We start from the raw sequence: 20,694 nt of genomic DNA on the forward strand, positions 1-20,694 counted from the left end.
AAACAAACAAAAGAAACAATAAAAATAAAATAAATTTAGGGCCCGGAGAGATAGCACAGCGGTGTTTGCCTTGCAAGCAGCCGATCCAGGACCAAAGGTGGTTGGTTCGAATCCCGGTGTCCCATATGGTCCCCCGTGCCTGCCAGGAGCTATTTCTGAGCAGACAGCCAGGAGTAACCCCTGAGCACTGCCGGGTGTGGCCCAAAAACCAAAAAAATAAATAAATAAAATAAAATAAAATAAATTTGGCATTTATAAGATTTATTAAGCTAAAATATATATAAACCAAGAGAAAAAATGGCAAAGCTAATAAAGAAAAAAGATGGCTTTGGTAGGCTAATGAGCAAAAATCACAGGAAGATACTTGTATTTTCTTACCGTGTTGGACGTTCCCATTGGGTAGTTCTTGTTATGTGGTTTAGATACTGGATTCTCCCAGACGCAGTTCGCCTTTCTTCCCAGCTTAAGTAAAAATAATGAGAGATAAAAGTATTAATAGAAAGCTGGAAACTGAAGGTTTTTACTGTAATAACCAAGAAAGAAGATATCTGTTGTTATAAACCAAGAATATTAAAGAATCAATACATAAAATAAAGAGAACAGAGAATAAGAATTACAAAAAAACACATTGACTTTTTTTTTGGGGGGGGGGTCACACCCGGCAGCGCTCAGGGGTTCCTCCTGGCTCCACGCTCAGGAATTGCTCCTGGCAGGCTCGGGGGACCATATGGGATTCCGGAATTCGAACCACTGACCTTCTGCTTGCAAGGCAATCGCCTTACCTCCATGCTATCTCGCCGGCCCCCACATTGACTTTAAATCAAGATTCATTTGTGTTCTGCCATTTACTATGAGTTCTGAAGTTACTTAACTTTGAAGTCTCAGTTTTATTAATTTTTGAAATGAATAGGAAAATAATAGCAATATAAAGTTTATTATTAAACACTAGCTGTATGCAAAAAGTAAGAATTCTATAGGGCTGGAGCCATAGCACAGCAGCAGGACATTTGCCCTACATGCGGCCAACACACGTCGAACTCCAGTTCGATTCCCAGTATCCCATATGGTTCCCCAGAGCTGCCAGGAGCAATTTCTGAGCACAAAGCCAGTAGTAACCCAAGTGCCACTGCCAGGTGTGACGCAAAAACCAAAAACAATAAAAAAGAATTCTACATAGGAGCCAAAGAGATATTACGGTGGGTAGTGCATTTGCCTTTACACGGCCAATCCAGGTTCAATCTCCAGCATCCCACATGATCCCCCACCCCTGACATGACTAATTTCTGAGCGCAAAGCCAGAAGTAGCCCCTAAATGCAGCCAAAAAAAAAAAAAAACCCAAAACAAACAAGCCCCAAAAAAAAAAAAAAAAAACCCAGATTCTATACAAATTATCTCATGTAATCCTTAAAATTATGGTGTACTACTGTTGTGTTAAATAAATAACGATGGGGCTGGATGGTGGATGATGCCATCCAACCCACATGGCTCTGCAACCTCCATGCAGCCGGCGAGTTCCAGGCCCAGGTGAAATTACTCACTCACACGCAGCCATCAGGAAGAATCATCTTTATTCATGCCCTTGCCACCACAGGTGTGTGGCCTATGTCAACCTTTCAAGCATTCAGCAATATTTTGCTAGCCCTGCATCTTATCTCCTGTTAGCCATCTTCCCTTTGGGCTCCATGCGGCCCAAAGATCCAAAAGCCAGGAAGCCAAGCCGGGCCAAGAGAGAAACGGCCAAAGGGCCGAATCCCCTGGCTCAGAGGTTTATCTATCCTTTTCCAGACCCCTCCCAGAAATGGGAGGTCTTGCAGGTAGTTACACCTATTATCCGGTTCCCAAAACTCCTCCCAGATATGGGTGGGTCTTGGGGTACACCACATTTCCCCCTTTTTTAAATATTTTCATGCGCCAACGAAATAAAGTGAAAATTAATATACCAGCCCTTTTCAAAAACATATCATTTGCAAAATATACTTTACACCTGTAACCTAAAATTCTATTAATGCTTTTTTACCAAGCACTATTTTGGAACTTTCATGTTCCTATATTTTTAAACTATATTGGGGGAACTTCAATGTTCCTATATATTTTCTATACACAAGTACTTTAGCATACATGCATAACATACATTTTAAAAACAGGCTAAGTACATTAAAATACACAGTAAAACATTTTGCAATTGAAAATATTAACTTTGAAAGACAACAAAACACATTTAAATCATAAAGAAAATGACTAAGACAAAGATGCAGGTGGTTAGAAATTAGATGTTAAAATGGGCTAATCTGTATTACCTCCCTTATATTTTTATTTTTTAACCACTAACTAAAACTTATCCCATCACCAACTATGAGTAAAATATTACTACCCACTAATTTTCTACACCTAAAACCATAGTTTAGATTAATTTGTCCCACGCTGATCTCACCACGTGGCTTTTGTAAACTTTTAAAGTTCAGATGTTGGTTTGTCCCACGCTGATCTTACCACGTGGCTTTCTTCCGTAGTTCCAGGCTCCGCTGCCTGGAGCGAGGATTCCAGGTTTTTCGCTTTTCCGGGCAAAGCTGAGCCCAGCCAAGCCGATCCCAGCCGAGCCGAGCCCAGCCGCTTGGAGCTTTTCGCAGCTTTTTTTTTTCTTTGGGCACACTTTGCAAGCAAGTTTTCGGCCACTTTTCTGATGCTGGAGGGGCTTCACCGCTGCCTTATTTTTCCCTCCGGGCGCACTTTGGAAGCAGCTTATGGATGTTCAGAGTTTCAAGTGATTTAAACTAAAAGTTCAGTTCGAAATTTCCAAAGTCGAAATCCAAATTCAAGCCAAAGGTCATTTTTAGAAAATCAGTCCACTTTAAATACAGTCTTTTTTCTCCTCCGTTTCCAATTTAGACTTTTAATAAGTTTTTGAAGAGGCCGAGGTTTTTGGTTTTTGTAACAAAGTTTTAGTTCTGGGCCTTGGCCAGAGGTGGTGCAAGCTTTCACCTCTCTTGTTTTAATGGCCTTTGAACCCCCAGATGGGGTGTCGGCCATTTTTAAAAATGGTTGCACGTGGCCCAGGGTTTTGGGCTCAGTGCACCCGACAAGAGCCAAAATTAAACTGAAAAGCAGAAATGTTACCATTGTTGCTGGTTTCTTGGGTCCAGGATTCAGGTCAAAGTTCGGAGCGCCAGATGTTGCATTAAATAATTAAGGATGAGGCTGGATGGTGGAGGATGCCATCCAGCCCACATGGCTCTGCCACCTCCATGCAGTCGGCGAGTCCCAGGCCCAGGTGAAATCACTCACTCACAGTCAGGCGTCAGGAAGAATCATCTTTATTCAAGCCCTAACCACCACGTGTGTGTGGCCTATCTCATAACCTTTTAAGCAATAGTTATTCTTGGCCCTGCATCTAAACTCCTTTCAGCCATCTTTCCTTTGGGCTCCATGCGGCCCCATGATCCAAAAGCCAGGGAGCCGAGCCGGGCCAAGAGAGGAACGGCCAAAGGGCAAAGAGCCAAAAGCCAGGAAGCCAAGCCGGGCCAAGAGAGAAACGGCCAAAGGGCCGAATCCCCTGGCTCAGAGGTTTATCTATCCTTTTCCAGACCCCTCCCAGAAATGGGAGGTCTTGCAGGTAGTTACACCTATTATCCGGTTCCCAAAACTCCTCCCAGATATGGGTGGGTCTTGGGGTACACCACATACTATTTATTGTCATACTTTTGTATATTTTTGTGCCACGCCTAGCAGTGCTCAGGGGTTATTCCTGGCTCTGCACTCAGAAATTACTCCTGTCAGACTCAGGAGACCATATGGAATACCGAGAATCAAACCAAGGTTGGCCGGCCACATGCAAGGTGAATAAACATCCTACCCACTGTACTATCGCTCTGGTCCAACACTCTTACACTCTTATAAACCAAAGCTTAAAAGTCAACTACAATGATTAAATTAAATACAATGATTAAACCAAAGCTAGTAAGCATGAGAATGTCAGAATCTCATGCTATGAGAATTAAATACAAATTATATAGAGTAATTAGAGCAGGATCTGACACATGCATGCAAGATAAGTATTCATTATAAATACTATTGCCAAAATTCTCCATTCCTTACCTCTATGGAGCAGTTTCTCAGATGTTCACTCATATGCACTATTTCAAATAATCTAATCAAGTTTTTAATTTTTATTTAAATATATAACATTTACAGAATTGTATTCGTCAAATTCTGTTCGTCTCCTAGTGAGAATGAGAACTCTTCATAAAAAATTTTAATTTTAACATAACTGATTTAATAAATTTAACATAACCGATTCATGTCCTATTTTATACATTTCTTATAATAAATCTCTCATACATTTTCTAAGTGCAAGAAAAAATTAAACTCTAAAACTCATATTCAGGGCCGAAGCAATAGCACAAGGGTAGGGTGTTTGCCTTGCATGCAGCCAATACTGGATGGACCCTGGTTCGATTCCCGGTATCCCATCTGGTCCCCAGAGCTTTCCAGGAGCAACTTCTGAGCACAGAGCCAGGAGTAACCCCTGAGTGCCAACCAGATGTGACCCAAGGGAGAAAAAAAAACCTAATTTTTCACATAAATTAAACACTAGTCTCTCAATATTTTAAGAATATAGAATTCTCTAATGGTCCTCACTTACCCATCTGGTAAATCATTATCAAACAAACGACTGCAGTCCACAACTTGTCCTCCTGTGCCTATTCGGTCTCTGGACTGAAGACTTACTATTAAAGAAGACATTATTGTCACGGAACTAAAAAGTAATCTTATAATTCAGAAAATAAACACATATACTTTAATGATCTGACAGCTTATCTAATTTAAAATGAACTCTCAGTGTCCTAGTAATTCTGTGCAGTTCTTCCCCTGCACTTCCCTTCACTGTAATGCTGCACAGACAAGCACAAACATGTGCTTCTACACATTTTGGTTGCAGAGCTGGCTGAAAGTTGCTGTGGTATCAGTTGTACACATGGGTGGTGTAGCAACTGAACTCATGTCCTAACTCTTGCTTTGTCACAGAATCCCTCTATTCTTCCAAGAGATATTTTTTTCCTTTTTAGAGATATTAGAATTTTAAGGTTTTCTAAACTTTATCATTTACGTGGATGGAAGTAATTCACTTTCCTCCATCTGAAATGCTTTAGAAGAAGCCACACCTAACATGAAAGAAACATTCACATTAATTTGGGGGGGGGGGTTGGTTTATGGGCCACATTTGGCATGCTCCAAGCTTATTCCTGACTTTGGTCTCAGGGATCACTGCTTAAGGAGCTCAGAGGATCCTATGATTGAACTTAGGTTAGTTGTGTGCAATGCAAACGACCTACCCACTGTCTTCGCTCATGGTCTCTCAAGCTTCCATCATGCAAATACTTACTCTAACCCACTAAGCTATATCTCTGATCCAATCCATTAATCCTTTTATTTGGGGAGCGGGGGTTGGGCCACAACTGGCTCTGTACTCACTGATCACTCCTGGTGATCTAAGGGTGACCATATTAGATGTCAGGGATCGAAGATAGATTGGTCACATGCAAGGCAAATGCACTACCCACTGTACTATTGCTCTGGCCCCAAATCCATTCATTCTTAAGAGAAGTCTCAAGAAATGTCTAATAAAGTCCTACTCTTAGTCAATTCAGTCATGAGACTATTAAGCAAGTTATCAGTTAAGGTAACAATTTCTCCTCCTTTCTAGACAATGAGAATTTGAAAATTATTTTCAGAAAAAAAATTTGATTCAAGCCCAGGGTCTCACACATGTGAAGTTCTAACTACTATATCTACATCGCTGGCCTATTTTTTAAAAAAATTTCATTACTATATATAAACTATCACTGCTCTCTAATCTATAATTTAATTCTTTTCTAAAGAAACTAATAAATTCTTGCAACACTAGATTTCTTCTTTTCATTATTTATAGTTTAGCTTTGTAGTACTTAGAGGATCAAATCCAGGAGCACATATATACAAGACATGTGTGGTTCTACTACTGAATAACATCTCTGGCCCCCTCATAATTTTGTGTTGTTAGTCTTCTTAAATCAGCTTAGATCTTGGATCCACTAATCAAAACATCTCATAAGATTCATAAGTAATTCATATGATACAATGAAGCAAGTTACTGTACTTTGATTTAAAAAGAATTTAGAGACTGGTCAATCTGAATGAAGCAAGAATTCATATCACTTTAAATTTCACACTACGGATCAGCATATAATTATCTCTCACTTGCTTTGCATACAGTTGATTTGGGTTCAATCTCTGGAATCCCATATAGTCTCCAAGCACCATCACGAGTAACCCCTGAACATCAAACCCCTGAACTTCACCAGATGTGGCCCAAAAACCAAAAGAAATGCAATACATTTCACACTTACCTACTATCTGTCCTCTAACTGTATCATTGTCATTTGGCCCAAGTTTGCACAGATCCAACCTCTGGTCTATTTCAAATTAACAACAAACAAAAAAGAAATTAAAAAATAATAATAAAAAATTTAAAAAGAAATTAAAAAGTTGACTGCAGAGAATATTAGCATCTACAGAATATTAAAATGCATTTGATATTAGTAGAAATCAGATCTACCACTTAAATAATATTGTTTTAATGATGAAATACATATTTAAATTTCTCCAACAGTTTATATAACTAGAATGTCTTCAAAAGAAGTTTTGCAACAGTAAAAGCTAAAAAAATGTAAGACACTGGTATAAACATTCCCAGCATACAGAGACAACTGTGCAGAAGAAAAAATACTTAATTCATAAGTATTCCAAAGGGAATACTACAAATAAAAATACTCTTTTTCACCTTGTTCCATTAATTATAAATATGCAAAGTCAATTTATCCACTATGGAAATCACTTCAATGTCTTGGCCCAGTTTGTTTTTCTGTTTGTCTGTTTTTTGGGCCATGCCCGGTGACACTCAGGGGTTACTACTGGCTATGCACTCAGAAATAGCCCCTGGCTTGAGGGACCATATGGGACACTGGAGGATCGAACCTCGGTCCGTCCTAGGCTAGCGCTAGCAAGGCAGATAGATGCCTTCCTGCTCTGCACCACTGCTCTGGCCCAATGTCTTGGCCCAGTTTTATCTTTTAAATGGCACATTGGTGAAAAACTGACCTATAATTAAGTAGTTAACACAGACGTCTAACATTAAAAATAATGTCTTACTTTTGGGAATAGAGTTGCAGGTATCAGCTCTGGGAATTTATTCATGAATAAGAATGATGTATGAAACTATAAAAATATTAGAAGCTATATGGCTAGAAGGAAACCTTGATGGGCTGGAGTACATGTTTCGCATGTAGGAGCCCTGGGTTCAAAGCCCAGCTTTGCCTGTTCCCCTGAGCATTGCCAGGAGTGGCAACCACCCAACCTTTTCCCATCACCTTAGCTGGTGATTTTGTATCCCAAAATGCGCAGTGGTTTTGCTTTTGTTTGTTTGGGGGCCATATCCAGTAGTGCTCAGGGGTTACTCCTGGCTCTGCACAGCAATCACTCCTGGCAAATTCGGAGATCAGATCAGTTGCCAGGGATCGAACCTGGATAGGCTACGTGCAGGCCCACCTGCTGTACTACCACCCCAACCCCTCAACTAGAAACTTTAAAAAATATTGCAAACATAGACAACCTATTTCTCTGCCCTCTCCCCCAAAAGCATGTGCATATACAATAGACGTCTATATTTTAAAGCTTTTCTACTCACAACCAGTATCTTTGAGGCGGTTGATGGCATTGGAAAGAAGACGAACACAACCAAGAAATCCAGCACCTTGTTTTTTATGGATCTTCTTGTGATTCCATATACTGATCGTAACTGAATCAGATTTTCCAATATACCTAAAATATAAAATCACTACATAAGTAACTAGCTTAGCAACTACAAGTAGTCAATAAATTTTTCTTTTGTTTTTGTCATCAGTGTTTTGAGAATGTAGTTAAGACATAAAATGGGTTTTGAGTTCAATCAACTCACAGGAATGAATTTAAATTTTGTATCACAAGTAAAATCTAAAACATTTTAAATTAGCCTTTATCTGCCACTGAAGCTGAGTAACATTTTGTATTCGTTTTTAAAAACTGTTTTAGTAAATTATGCTGCATAACACTAGAATTTATGATAATGATTTCTTTCTGAGAACAAAATCTTCAAGAACTTTGATCACATTCTGTTTCGGTGACATGTGACCTACTAGCTCAAAGTACTCAGCTTATTTTCCATGGGCACTGTCAAGGCTGACTGACCAAAAATCTGACATACCTGTTATGTTTTATAATGCTGTAGAACAAAAGGTGTAACGCTTTTCCCCTGCTTCTTTCCTGTATGCAGGCCTTGAGCGAGCAGGACTCTTGCAGATTTCACTTCACTGCCTGCAGACAAGCAGAGCAGGGGAAAGCGTTACTATACTTTTCTGTACATATACCTGCAAGTATGCTCTGTTGTGGCCAATTGTTAACATGGTGTCAATCCATGCAAAAATATAGTAAAATAACTATATCAGGAGAGCCCTAATTGTATTTCAATGACTCTTAAGAGGTCAAATTTTTGGTCCAACAACCTTGACCTTACAGTGTCCTTTGGTAAGAGGTCAATATCAGAAAAATTCACCTGCTATATCAAGTCAGAACTCAATCTTTTGTTTCTGTTTTGGAGCCCCACACATACACACCCTGCAATACTCAGGGGCTATTCCTGGCTGTGCTCAGGAATGACCCCTGGTGGTGCTCAGGGGACCACCTAGTGGTACTAGGGGTTTGAACTGGTGCAATGTGACACCAAGTTAGTACCTGAAACCCTGTATCTCTAGAGCTCCAGCCAGAATTCAAACTATAAATGAGAACATGGAAGGCAACTTAAGCCCCTGGATCCAGCTATACTTAAAATAAGCCTACTTTCAATTATGTAAGCTAAAGCATATTATCTATCCAAAAATTAAGCAAATTTTCAGTGCTTTTTTTTTTTTAATGTCCAAAACCTGCTAAATCAATTGACTCACTTTAATCTGACCTTCAACCCAATCTGAGGTAGAGCTCAATTTAAACTGGTTAGTAGTTAGAATCAGTGAGGCAGCTTCAGGCCAGTTGCCACATGGGGGTGGTTCAGTTCTTTGAACTGTGGTTCATTTACAGATAATCAAGGTACACACCCCTGGCTGTGCTCGAAGCTTACTCCTGGCTATATGCTCAAGAATTAGTCCTGGCAGTGTTCTGGAGACCATAGGTGGTGCCAGGGATTGAACCACAGAAAAGCAAGCACCTTACCCACTTTACTTGTATTGTCAGCCCCAGTACATTGACTATGAATGCTCTAATAATGATAACTCTTGTCATTAAAGGCTACAGAATATCAACAGAAACTAACCACCTGGCGGTTTATTAATGCCAAAATGTGGTAAGGCTATTTATTATCTCAAAGTGTTCAAAAGATGTCATCTAACTAAAGTCAGTTCTGATTTTCTCCATGTTGGCTTCATCTTCAGACCTGTCTTACACAAGTAGTGACAATAACATCTGACAGCTCTTGACTAACATTTTACCAGCTCAGCATCTCCATATAGTTCTACCTTGAACCTGAGGCTAATTTTCATTGGTTTAGTCAGTCACATACCCAGTCTTGTCTAGCAACACATGCTTACTCCTCAGTCAGGGAGGAGAGGTCAGTCCTGCTCACAGAACCTGAACAAAGAATTTGGAAATGTCCCCAGACTGGAATATTTTACTAGAAGACGAATGGAAGTGGCAAGATAACAGTTTTCCACATACTGTGCTGGCCCCCTTTCTATGGATCTAAAGTTGACACCTCTTCTTACCTTCAATGTCACTGAATTAACTGTTCTGAAACTATTAATTTAATAAATCTTCTTGCAATACTTTCTTTTCCATTTGAAAATGAAAAGTTTTAATATGAAAATTAATTAAATGAGCTGCAATGTTTCTGTTGCTCAACAAATGAAAAGATCTAGACTAAAATATTACTCTTGATTATAACTGATTTTCAAATATACCTAATGTGTTAATGTAATGCCATAGTTTAAGGGTTAGAATTGAGTATCAATGAGTTAGATAAATTTTTGCATGTACTCTTCCACCATATCCCCAACCCCACAGAAAACCATTTATATATATTAATTTCCCAATTAATATACTTGATTTTAGATATGCTAAAATACAGATTCTGTCCAATTCTCAGCTCTGGTTTAAGCATCCTGTTGAGAAGCTGAACATCAAGGCCAAGAGAGACCTTAAAAATCTACATTCAAAGTAACAGAGCTTCTTCTTGTCTATGTCACTGAATAACATACTATACGTGAGTGACTAATATTGGTAGTTGAGCCATACGCAAGTGTTCAAGGATCACTCCTGATGGGGCATCACCATATGTGCTGACCAGGATCAGATCTGGATCCGCTATGTGCAAGGACACTCCTAGTGCCTCCCAACAGACTTTAAATTCACGGTAGCCAGAGCAATAGCATAGCACTAGGGCATTTGCCTTGCATGCGGCCAACCCCGGACGACCTCTGATTCAATTCCCGGCATCCCATATGGTCCCCCGTGCCTGCCAGGAGCTATTTCTGAGCACAGAGCCAGGAGTAACCCGAGTGCCACTGGGTGTGACCCAAAAACCGAATAAATAAATAAAAATAAATTCAAAGTATATTTCTCTTGTATAAAGTCTCTTAGCATTATGGCTCTTTCCTATACCAGCCTATCCCCACAAATACAGAGAACAAAACATAAGGAGCTTTGTCAGCTAGTATAAACTCTGGCTTTTACTCCAAGATGGGGTCCTGGGTTCAGTGAAGTGCCTGCATTATAAGCATTAGACCACAAATTCAAACCTTGGCACCACCCTACATGCATCAAGCATGACCCAACAAACAGCACTGCTGTTTGGATCAATAGTATCATTACACAGCATGCAATTTGTGATCTTTAGCATACTATAAAAATGTGTGACCCTCCCCACCCGCACTGATAAACATGCATGTAAGCACGAAATCAAGCATTTATTGATTCCACTCCTCACCACCTTCAGAAACCACAAGAGGGACTAGGAAAAGGAATAAGGAAGGAAGGAAGGAAGGAAGGAAGGAAGGAAGGAAGGAAGGAAGGAAGGAAGGAAGGAAGGAAGGAAGGAAGGAAGGAAGGAAGGAAGGAAGGAAGGAAGGAAGGAAGGAAGGAAGGAAGGAAGGAAGGAAGGAAGGAAGGAAGGAAGGAAGGAAGGAAGGAAGGAAGGAAAAGAAATGGAAGATTTGGAGGACAGAAGTAACAAGATTTAAAAAACATTTTAACAAGATCACTATACATGTTAAGATTAGCAAAAGGCTAGATAAAGAATCTAAGACAAAGGTCAATAAGCCACAATTTGTGAGTAAAATTCAGTGGTGCAGGGGGGTTAATGAGATAAACATTAAGTATTAAAATATTTAGACTACTTATATTGCTACTTTTCTTTGATTTTGTTTGTTTTTAGACCACTTTGGGGGGTGGAGGGTGCACAAAGGTTACTCCTGGCACGCTCAGGGAACCATATATTGGATGCCAGCAATAAAACCCAGGTTGGCTGCGTGCAAGGTAAATGCCCTACCTGCTGTGCATCTATCACTCCAGCTCCAATATTACTACTTCTCTAACAAAGTCATCATTTTCTATTTGCTAGAACATTGCAGTAAAAGAGAGTCTGTCACCCTTGCTTTTTAATAAATTCCATTCTATACTATTAATCTTATCTTAGGATTTCTATAGCCTTTTCCTTTTATTTTTTAAATGTGCCGGGTTCAAAGCCAGCTCTCCTGAATAAAAGGTGTGTCCTTTGCTGTTACTAAGCCATATCCCCACTACCCGATCACTATTTCTTTTAGAAAAATATTTAAACATCTTTGGGGTGCATGCCTAGTGGAGCTCAGAAATCAAAACTGGGGCTTCAGCATGTAAAAATACAAAACATATGCTCTCTCTCCAATCTCTCAAACTTATTAACAGACTTTCATGGAACTTAATTCCTGCACCAGATAATCCCACATACAGCTCTGAAAGCCCCAAAGTACTGTAGAGTGGCCCAAGTAAACCCCTATACCACAGGACCTGACGAATAGCACATCCTTAGATACTTGCACTGGCTGAGAATCCAAAACAAGGGCCTCCTGGCCTCCTAAACTTCACCTGAATGAACATCCCCCTCCCTCCCACATCCCATTGGAAGAAAAAAAAAAAAAAAAAACCTGAGCCAGGCAGATAATTAAAGTGACAAAATTACATGCCTAACATTATATGAGGTCATGAGTTCAAACCCCAGCACCACATGGCCCCCATAGTAACGAGTAGTGACCATAATCACAATAAAATTCCTGAACAGCACTGGGATTGGCTCCCCTGTGCCCCACACCATCTATACACACACACACACACACACACACACACACACACACACACACACACACACACACAGAAGCATACATGGTGCACATTAAAACACAAAATAAACAGCTTCCAAGTATTGCCAAATTTGACCCAAAAACCTAAAGCTCCCTTTTGTCCATTCCACAGATACACCCCAAAAATCACATACAAGCCTAGCTATACAACAGATTACATAATTTTTAATTTCTAAAAGTCAAATCAAATCAAAGCTAAAGCACCTATTTTTTGTTTGTTTTTGTGCCACACCCAGTGACGCTCAGGGGTTACTCCGGGCTATGCGCTCAGAGATCAGGCAGGCTCAGGGAACCATATGGGATGGCAGGAATCTAACCTGGGTCCATCCATGTATGGCCTCATTCAAGGCATATGCCCTACAACTGTGCCATCGCTCAGGCCCCTCTAATTTTCTGTGATGTTTCTGCACTGCACCTCTTTCCATTCAAGGTGAACAGGAGACAGTGCCACAAAAGAACATGAGCTCAATCTTCAACACAACCAAACTAGCATTGGCTGCTTCCAGGCTTCTTGATGTAGGTTATTTTTACAAATGAGAGATGATATCTCATTGTTTTGGCTTGCATTTCTCTAATGATAAGTGACTGTAAACTCATTTCCATATGCCTGTTGGCCATCTGTGTGTCTTAGGAAATATATCTATTCAGTTTCTCATCCCAATTTTTGATGGAATTACTTTTTTATTGAGTTTAATGAGTGTTTTATATATTCCAAATGCTAGCACTCTGTCAGGTATATGATGCACAAAATTTCCTCTAATTCAGTAAGGTGTTTTTATATTTTAGTCATCACTTTTTTCCACTGAGCTAAATCTTTACAGTGACATTCTATTTTATTTTGAGCTCAATATGGAAGTCAAATCATTGAAGACAGCTCTATACAAGATTATGTAGTTATTGTAGAGTTTTCCTCTATGTATTTTATGAATTTGGGTCTAATTTGGCTTTTAATCCATTTTGAATTAAATTCTGTGTATTGTCTAAAGGCCCAACTTATTCTCTTGCCATTGTTAGTCAGTTTTCCCAAAATTATCTAGGCCTAGACTGTTCCACTTTTTCTTTTTCTTTTTTCTTTTTTTTTTTTTTTTGGTGTTTGGGTCACACCTGGTAGTGCCCAGGGGTTAACCCTGGCTCAATGCTCAGAAATCACTCCTGACAGGCAGGCTCGGGGGACCATATGGGATGCCGGGATTTGAACCACCAACCTTTCTCATGCAAGGTAAACACCTTACCTCCATGCTATCTCTCCGGCCCCTAAACTGTTCCACTTAATGATCCTAGCTCCACTGTCACAAATTAACTGTCATACTTCTCACCCTTTCCCACTGATGTGAAAACATGTCCAGTACCATACTGCTTTCTTTAGAATATAGTTTGAAGGGTAGAAACTGCAATGCCCTCCCCCAATTTTTTCAACTGGGTTAGCTATTCCTGAAGTTTTATGGTTCCATATAAATTTTATTAGTCCTTTATTAGCCACTTAAGTTTTATGTCTATTTAGAATGCTATTGGAACTTTGATGGAGATAGCATTGAACCTGCTTTTGGTAGGAAGGTCATTTTTAGTTCCTCTAAGAAGCTATAAACATAAAGTACTTTTTCATTTCCTTCTGTCCTCTCCTAATGTCCTCTTCTATTTATTTGAATAAGTGAATGTCCAATGTAGAAGTCTTTCACGCTTTAAAATGGATTTCTAGGTAACTGATATTTTGGAGCACATCTGTAACTTTTTGAGGAGTTTTGACTATATCCGGTAGTGTTCAGGGGTTACTCCTAGCTCGACATTCAGGGGTTACTCCTGGAAGATTCGGGGGATCATATGGGTTGCCAGGGATCAAACCTGGGTCGGTTCCAGGTTGGCCGCGTGCAAGGCAATGCCCTACCACTGTGCTATCACTCTAGCCCGCACTGTAACTTTTTTGTTTTGTTTTGTTCTTTGGGTCATACCTGGCAGCACTCAGGGGTTACTCCTGGCTCTATGCTCAGAAATCGCTCCTGGAGATAGCACAGCGTTTGCCTTGCAAGCAGCCGATCCAGGACCTAAGGTGGTTGGTTAGAATCCCGGTGTCCCATATGGTCCCCCGTGCCTGCCAGGAGCTATTTCTAGCAGACAGCCAGGAGTAACCCCTGAGCACCGCCGGGTGTGACCCAAAAACAAAAACAGAAAAAAAACAAAAAAACAAAAAAAAAGAAATCGCTCCTGGCAGGCTCAGGGGACTACCGTTCTTCTGCACACAAGACAAACGCTCTACTTCCATGCTATCTCTCCGGTCCTGACACACTATAACTGTTTAAAAAAATATTTCTTTCTCTTGTAACTTATTGTTTGCATATAGAAATGCAAGAAAAAATTGTGTGCTTATTTTGTAGACTGCTTTTTTACTGTATTTACCATTTCTACAAAGTGGCATCTTTAGAGTTTTCTATATATATTACTATACTACCAGCAACCTGCAAGTGACTGACAACTTCTTACAATTTGAATCCTTTTTTATTTCTTGCCTAACTGTTGTGGCTAGAACTTTCAATAACAGGTTGAGAAATAGTGGTAACAATGGACATCTTTGCTCTGTGTCCTAACTTAGAGAGATTTGAAGTGAGCTACAGGTTTGTTGTCTCCAGTGTTTTTTGTTTCTTTGTTGTTTTCTGAACTATCCCCAGTGATGCTCAAGAATTACTTCTGGCAGTGACAAGAGGCTATATGGGATGTCAGTAATCGAACCCATATCAGCCACATGCAAGGCAAACACCCTACTTGCCATCACTTGACACCACTGAGTTGTTTTATTTTATTTTTAATCACAAATGGGTAGTGACTCTCGTTTAAAGTTTTATCTGCACTCTGTGGGATATAAAGAAGATTTATCTGCGGGATAAGAAAGTATGGGGAAAAATAAAAAAAATAAAAGACAGTATGGGGGCCAAAGAGATAGCACAGCAATGGGGCGTTTGCCTAGCACACAGCTGACCTAGAGCAGACCTGGGTCCTGGCATCCCAGGTGGTCCCCAAGCCTCCCAGGAGCGATTTTTGAGCGCAGAGCCAGGAGTAACCCTTGTGTGCCACCAGGTGTGGCCCAAAAAAAAAAAAACAAAAACAAACAAACAAACAAAAAAAAAACTAAAACTAAATAAAAAAGAAAGGAAAAGAAAAAAAGGACAGTATGGTAATAATGCCCAGAGACTATAGAGACGGAAGGCAGGAAGACTAGTCCATGATACAAAACTTGCAACAAAGAGTAAGGGATTACAGTTGGGACAGAAAAGGGACCACTATGACATTGACAGTTGGAAATAATCACACTGGCAAAGAATTAGGTACTGAAAGGAGGTAAAGTAGTGTGCATGTTACCCATTCAGTAGTAAGATTTGCATACCACAATGACTAAAAGTGAGAGAAAGTAGGGGTGGAGAGAGAGAGATGGGAGGGAGAAAGACTGCCATGGGGAGGCATGGAAGGGAAACTGGGAATTAGTAGAGTCAGAAAATGTACACTGATTAAGGAATGAATATTGAAACATTGTATGACTGAAACAATCATAATTGTGTATTTCAAGATGATTAAATTTAAAATATCATTTTAAAGATGTTTTATCTGCATCTAGGCACATATTTTATCTGTCCTTTAGTTGATGTGCTATATCAGATTATCTTATTTGTATAGATGAATACACTCATGCCCTTGTTTTAAATTTGAGGTGATACCTGGCTGTGCTCAGTCTTTGACCTGCTAGGCTCAGAGATAACTCCTGGCAGGACTCAGGGGACCATAATGTTGGGATCAAACTCAGATCAGTCACATGTAAGCTAAACGTCCTATCAGCTATACTCTCTCCAATCGCTTTCTATTCTTGAGATAAATCCCACTGGATTCCAATGACCTATGATCCTTTTTACATATTGTTGAATCCAGTTCACTGAAATTTTTAAGGAAATTTGCTTCTATGTTCAGGAATATTGGTCTGTAATTTTCTTTTTTGGTACTATTTCAATCTATTTTGATAGTATAGTTGCCCTCATAACACGATTAGGAAGGTTCATGTTTCTTTGATTTTCATGAAAGACTGTGGATGGTAATGGGCTTTTATTTTATGGTTCTGTGGAACTCACCAGTAAATCCTTCTGGATGTGATTATTTATTTTAGGGAAGATTTTTAAAATTATTTTTTAATTCCCTTACTAGTAATAGATTTATTCAAGTTTTCGATTTCCTCCTGATTCAGTCTTTTTTTTTTTTTTTTTTTTTTTTTTTTTTTTTTTTTTTTTTGGTTTTTGGGTCACACCCGGCAGTGCTCAGGGGTTACTCCTGGCTGTCTGCTCAGAAATAGCTCCTGGCAGGCACGGGGGACCATATGGGACACCGGGATTCGAACCAACCACCTTAGGTCCTGGATAGGCTGCTTGCAAGGCAAACGCCGCTGTGCTATCTCTCCGGGCCCCTGATTCAGTCTTTGAGACTGTATGATTCCAAATTTTCACTCATTTCTTCTAGGGACATAAAGTGATTCACCAATCCTTTATTTTGCTCAATGCTGGGAATTGGATCTAAAGTCTCTCACATCAAAGTTGAAGTGCTCTACCACTGAGTTACAGACTGGGACTTCACTAATCTCTAATGAATTTATTTATTTTAAATTCTCCCCTTCTTCCTAATATAATTTTCAGACTTTTTTCTTTGTTAATCTGGCTAAGGATTTGTCAATTTTATTCTTTAAAAATATAAAAATAAAGGGCTGGCTGGGGTCAGAGTGATAGATAGCACAGCAGATAGGATATTTGTATTGCACTCAGCTGATCCAGGTTTGATCCCCTGAGCCTACCAGGAGTAATTTTTTTTTTTTGGTTTTTGGTTTTTGGGTCACACCCAGCAGTGCTCAGGGGTTACTCCTGGCTCTATGCTCAGAAATCGCCCCTGGCAGGCTAGGGAGACCATATGGGATGCCAGGATTGAACCACCATCCTTCTGCACGCAAGGTAAACGCCTTACCTTCAAGCTACTTCTCCAGTCCCTAGTTATCAACTCTTTATATAATGATCTATTTGCCTCTTTTTAGTTTTGGGGGGGGTTTGTTTTTTGGTTTTTTTTTGTTTGGTTTTTGGGCCACACCCAGTGGTGCTGGGGGGGTGACACCTCACTCAGAAATTGCTCCTGGCAGTCTCGGAGGATCATGTGGGATGCTGGGGACCAAACCTGGTTCTGTCCTAGGTTGGCTTCATGCAGTACAAATGCCATACCGCTGTGCTATCGCTCCAGGCTCCAACCTGTTTGTTTTTGTTGTTGCACCTGGCAGTGCTCAGGGGTTACTCCTGACTGTGCACTCAGAAATAACTCCTTAGGGGAAACACCTGGGATTCTAGGGCTGAAAACCTGGTCAGCCACGTACAAGGCAAATGCGCTACCGGTTGTGCTATCGCACCTGCTCCAATTATTTTGGTTTTGCTTTGAGGGTGCCATATTAAATTCTATACTTGTTTCCCCTATTAAATTAGATTTAAAAAAAATTTTTTTTTTTTTTTTTTGGTTTTTGGGCCACACCTGGTGACGCTCAGGGGTCGCTCCTGGCTTAGGGGACCATATGGGACGCCGGGGGATCGAACCGCGGTCTGTCCTAGGCTAGCGCTGGCAAAGCAGACACCTTACCTCTACCGCCACCACGCCGGCCCCTAAATATTTTATTTTAAACTTAACTTTAAATTTTATTTTAGGCTAGACTTTTTTGTTTGTTTTGTTTTATGGACCATGGGTGGTGTTCAGGAGTTACTCCTGGCTCTGTGCGCAGAAATTATTCCTGGTAGGCTCGGGGAACCATATAGGATACCTGGGATTGAACCTGGGTAGGCCAGGAGATAAGACATCTGTTCATATGGTTCAGAAGGTCAATTTTGTTTCCTTGGGTTTTCTGGGCCAAACCCAGTGTTGCTCAATAATTATTTATGGGTGATAACTCCTTGTGGTGCTGAAGGGACAATATGGGGTGGCTGGGTCAAGCCCAAACCAGCCATATGCAAGGAAGTACCCTACCTGCTATACAATCTCACCACCAAAAAGCATTTGATGGGATATCTTAGTATTTTTAGAGAAAGACAAGTGAAACGTTAGATATTTGGTATGATATGTCAGCTATACTATATTTATAGCAAAAATTAATTTTAAGTATGATGAGAATAACCTGCAAACTCCCAGTGGAAAACATGATGAACTAAATGACTATATTCCACTATCAAAACAAAATTTGCACTGTCCAAAATTGTATATACAGTCACATGGAACTAAGATATGGCTAGTTCAAATTGAGTTAGTGTTAAGAGCAAAATAAACCTCTAATTTCAAACAACTAGCCTTAGAAAAATTATGTTGTTATTTAATACTGATTACATGTTGAACTATTTTAAATATATTTTATAATTAAGAATAACTTCCAAATTTCTTTTTAGTATTTTAATCAAGTACAAAATAAATTAACAGAGATGAGTTGCCACTCATCTATTGAGAAACAGTACTAATCTAGTCCTGGAAGAAAATGAAGCAATGAATCCAAAGTTTCAAGGGGAAGTGGTCTCTTACCAGAAGTCTGTTAGAACTATCAATTAAGACGAAATTTTTTTTTTCTGTGGTTTGTGGGTCACACCCGGCAGTTCTCAGGGGTTTTTCCTGGCTCTGTGCTCAGAAATTGCTCCTGGCATACACGGGGGACCATATGGGACGCCTGGATTCGAACTGATGACCTTCTGCATGAAAGGTAAATGCCTTACTTCCATGCTATCTCTCCGGCCCCACGAAATATATTTTTAAAAAGATTTCAAAGTAGTTTTTTCCATCTTCATACAAAATAACTTAACTGAAAATGGTCCAAATAGAGGCCATAGCTATAACACAGCAGGTAAGGCAGTTGCCTTGCAAGCAGCCAACAGTTCAATCCCCGGCATCCATAAGGTCTCCAAGTCAGCCAGGAGTTATTTTTTAATACAGAGGCAGGAGAAATCCCTGAGTGCCACTGAGTATGGCTCAAAAACAAAAGGAAAAAGGGGATCGAGCTTTAATAGAGAATGAGAGAGATTACTTGTAAAAGATAATCAAGCTATGCATAATATCCCTTCACTAATAATATTGCAAATCATAGTGGGTGAGAGAAAGAGAGAGAGAGAGAGAGAGAGAGAGAGAGAGAGAGAGAGAGAGAGAGAGAGAGAGAGAGAATGTTTTAATGTGTTTTTTAAAAAAAAATAATCAAGGAAGATTATCCCAGTTCCTGGAAAGAGGAAATGCCCAAAGAAATGGAGTCATTGATCCCTGGTGCTCTGAGCTCTACCAGGATTAGCCTTTACCTCCAACACCATCAGTCTTAGCCCCAAAATGTATAAATAAGTAAACAATGAGTAGAGGAGATAGCTCAGAGCACCACAGGAGGACCAGGTTAATCACCAACATGATGTGCTCCCTGAACATAGAACAGGAAGAGCCCTTGACCACTCCCAACTATAGGCCATGTTTTTTAATTTTTAATTGGCAAGAAGGTGGGAGAAACAGTTAATTTAAGAATGGCATTGGTGGGCCCGGAGAGATAGCATGGAGATAAGGCATTTGCCTTGCATCCCAAAGGACGGTGGTTCAAATCCTGGCATCCCATATGGTCCCCTGTGCCTGCCAGGGGCGATTTCTGAGCGTAGAGCCAGGAGGAATCCCTGAGTGCTGCCAGGTGTGACCCAAAAACAAAAAACAAAAAACAAAAAAAAAAGAAAAGAATGGCATTGGTGCTGGGAACACAATGTCTATGTCTAAAACACGAATTATGTCTATAACCCAAATATGAATAACTCTGTAAATCATGGAGCTTTAATTTAAAAAATGAAAAGAATGCAAATCAGTAATAAAAATAGGGCAGAAGGCCTGGGATGTAGCTCAATGGTAGAACACTTATCTTAATCCCTAGAGCCATCCCCCACCAAAAAAAAAAGTAGAGAACTGCATTTTCCTATTAAAGTCTATACAGTAGGGACCAAACTGATAGTACAATATGATAGTACAGAGTGGGTATTTGATTGCCTTGCATACAGCCAACACAGTCATGGTTCCAAGCTTGCCATGAATGTTCCTGAGTGAAGTGAGGAACCAATCAGTACCACTGGATGTGGTTTCAGGCATCTTAACATTGGGATGGAACTTCTAACTTTAAAACAATTTTTAGGGGCTGGAGCGGTCGCGCAAGCAGTAAGGTGTCTGTCTTGCTCACGCTAGCCTAGGATGGAC

The 20,694-nt window shown here is 40.0% G+C and overlaps 1 protein-coding gene across 1 annotated transcript in view; it reads right to left on the reverse strand.

Moving 5' to 3' along the window:
* The window catches only part of SMURF2 (SMAD specific E3 ubiquitin protein ligase 2), a 101,390-nt gene that overhangs the window by 40,363 nt on the left and 40,333 nt on the right, over window positions 1-20,694 (reverse strand). Inside the window, exons 4-7 of the mRNA XM_049779093.1 lie at window positions 7,722-7,855; window positions 6,385-6,450; window positions 4,641-4,725; window positions 379-462 (exon numbers count right to left, since the gene is read on the reverse strand). Coding sequence (XP_049635050.1) covers window positions 379-462; window positions 4,641-4,725; window positions 6,385-6,450; window positions 7,722-7,855 — 369 coding nt within the window. The remainder of the gene's footprint in view (window positions 1-378; window positions 463-4,640; window positions 4,726-6,384; window positions 6,451-7,721; window positions 7,856-20,694) is intronic.

The sequence above is a fragment of the Suncus etruscus genome, chromosome 1 (genome assembly GCF_024139225.1).
Source record: "Suncus etruscus isolate mSunEtr1 chromosome 1, mSunEtr1.pri.cur, whole genome shotgun sequence".
Classification (NCBI taxonomy): domain Eukaryota; kingdom Metazoa; phylum Chordata; class Mammalia; order Eulipotyphla; family Soricidae; genus Suncus; species Suncus etruscus.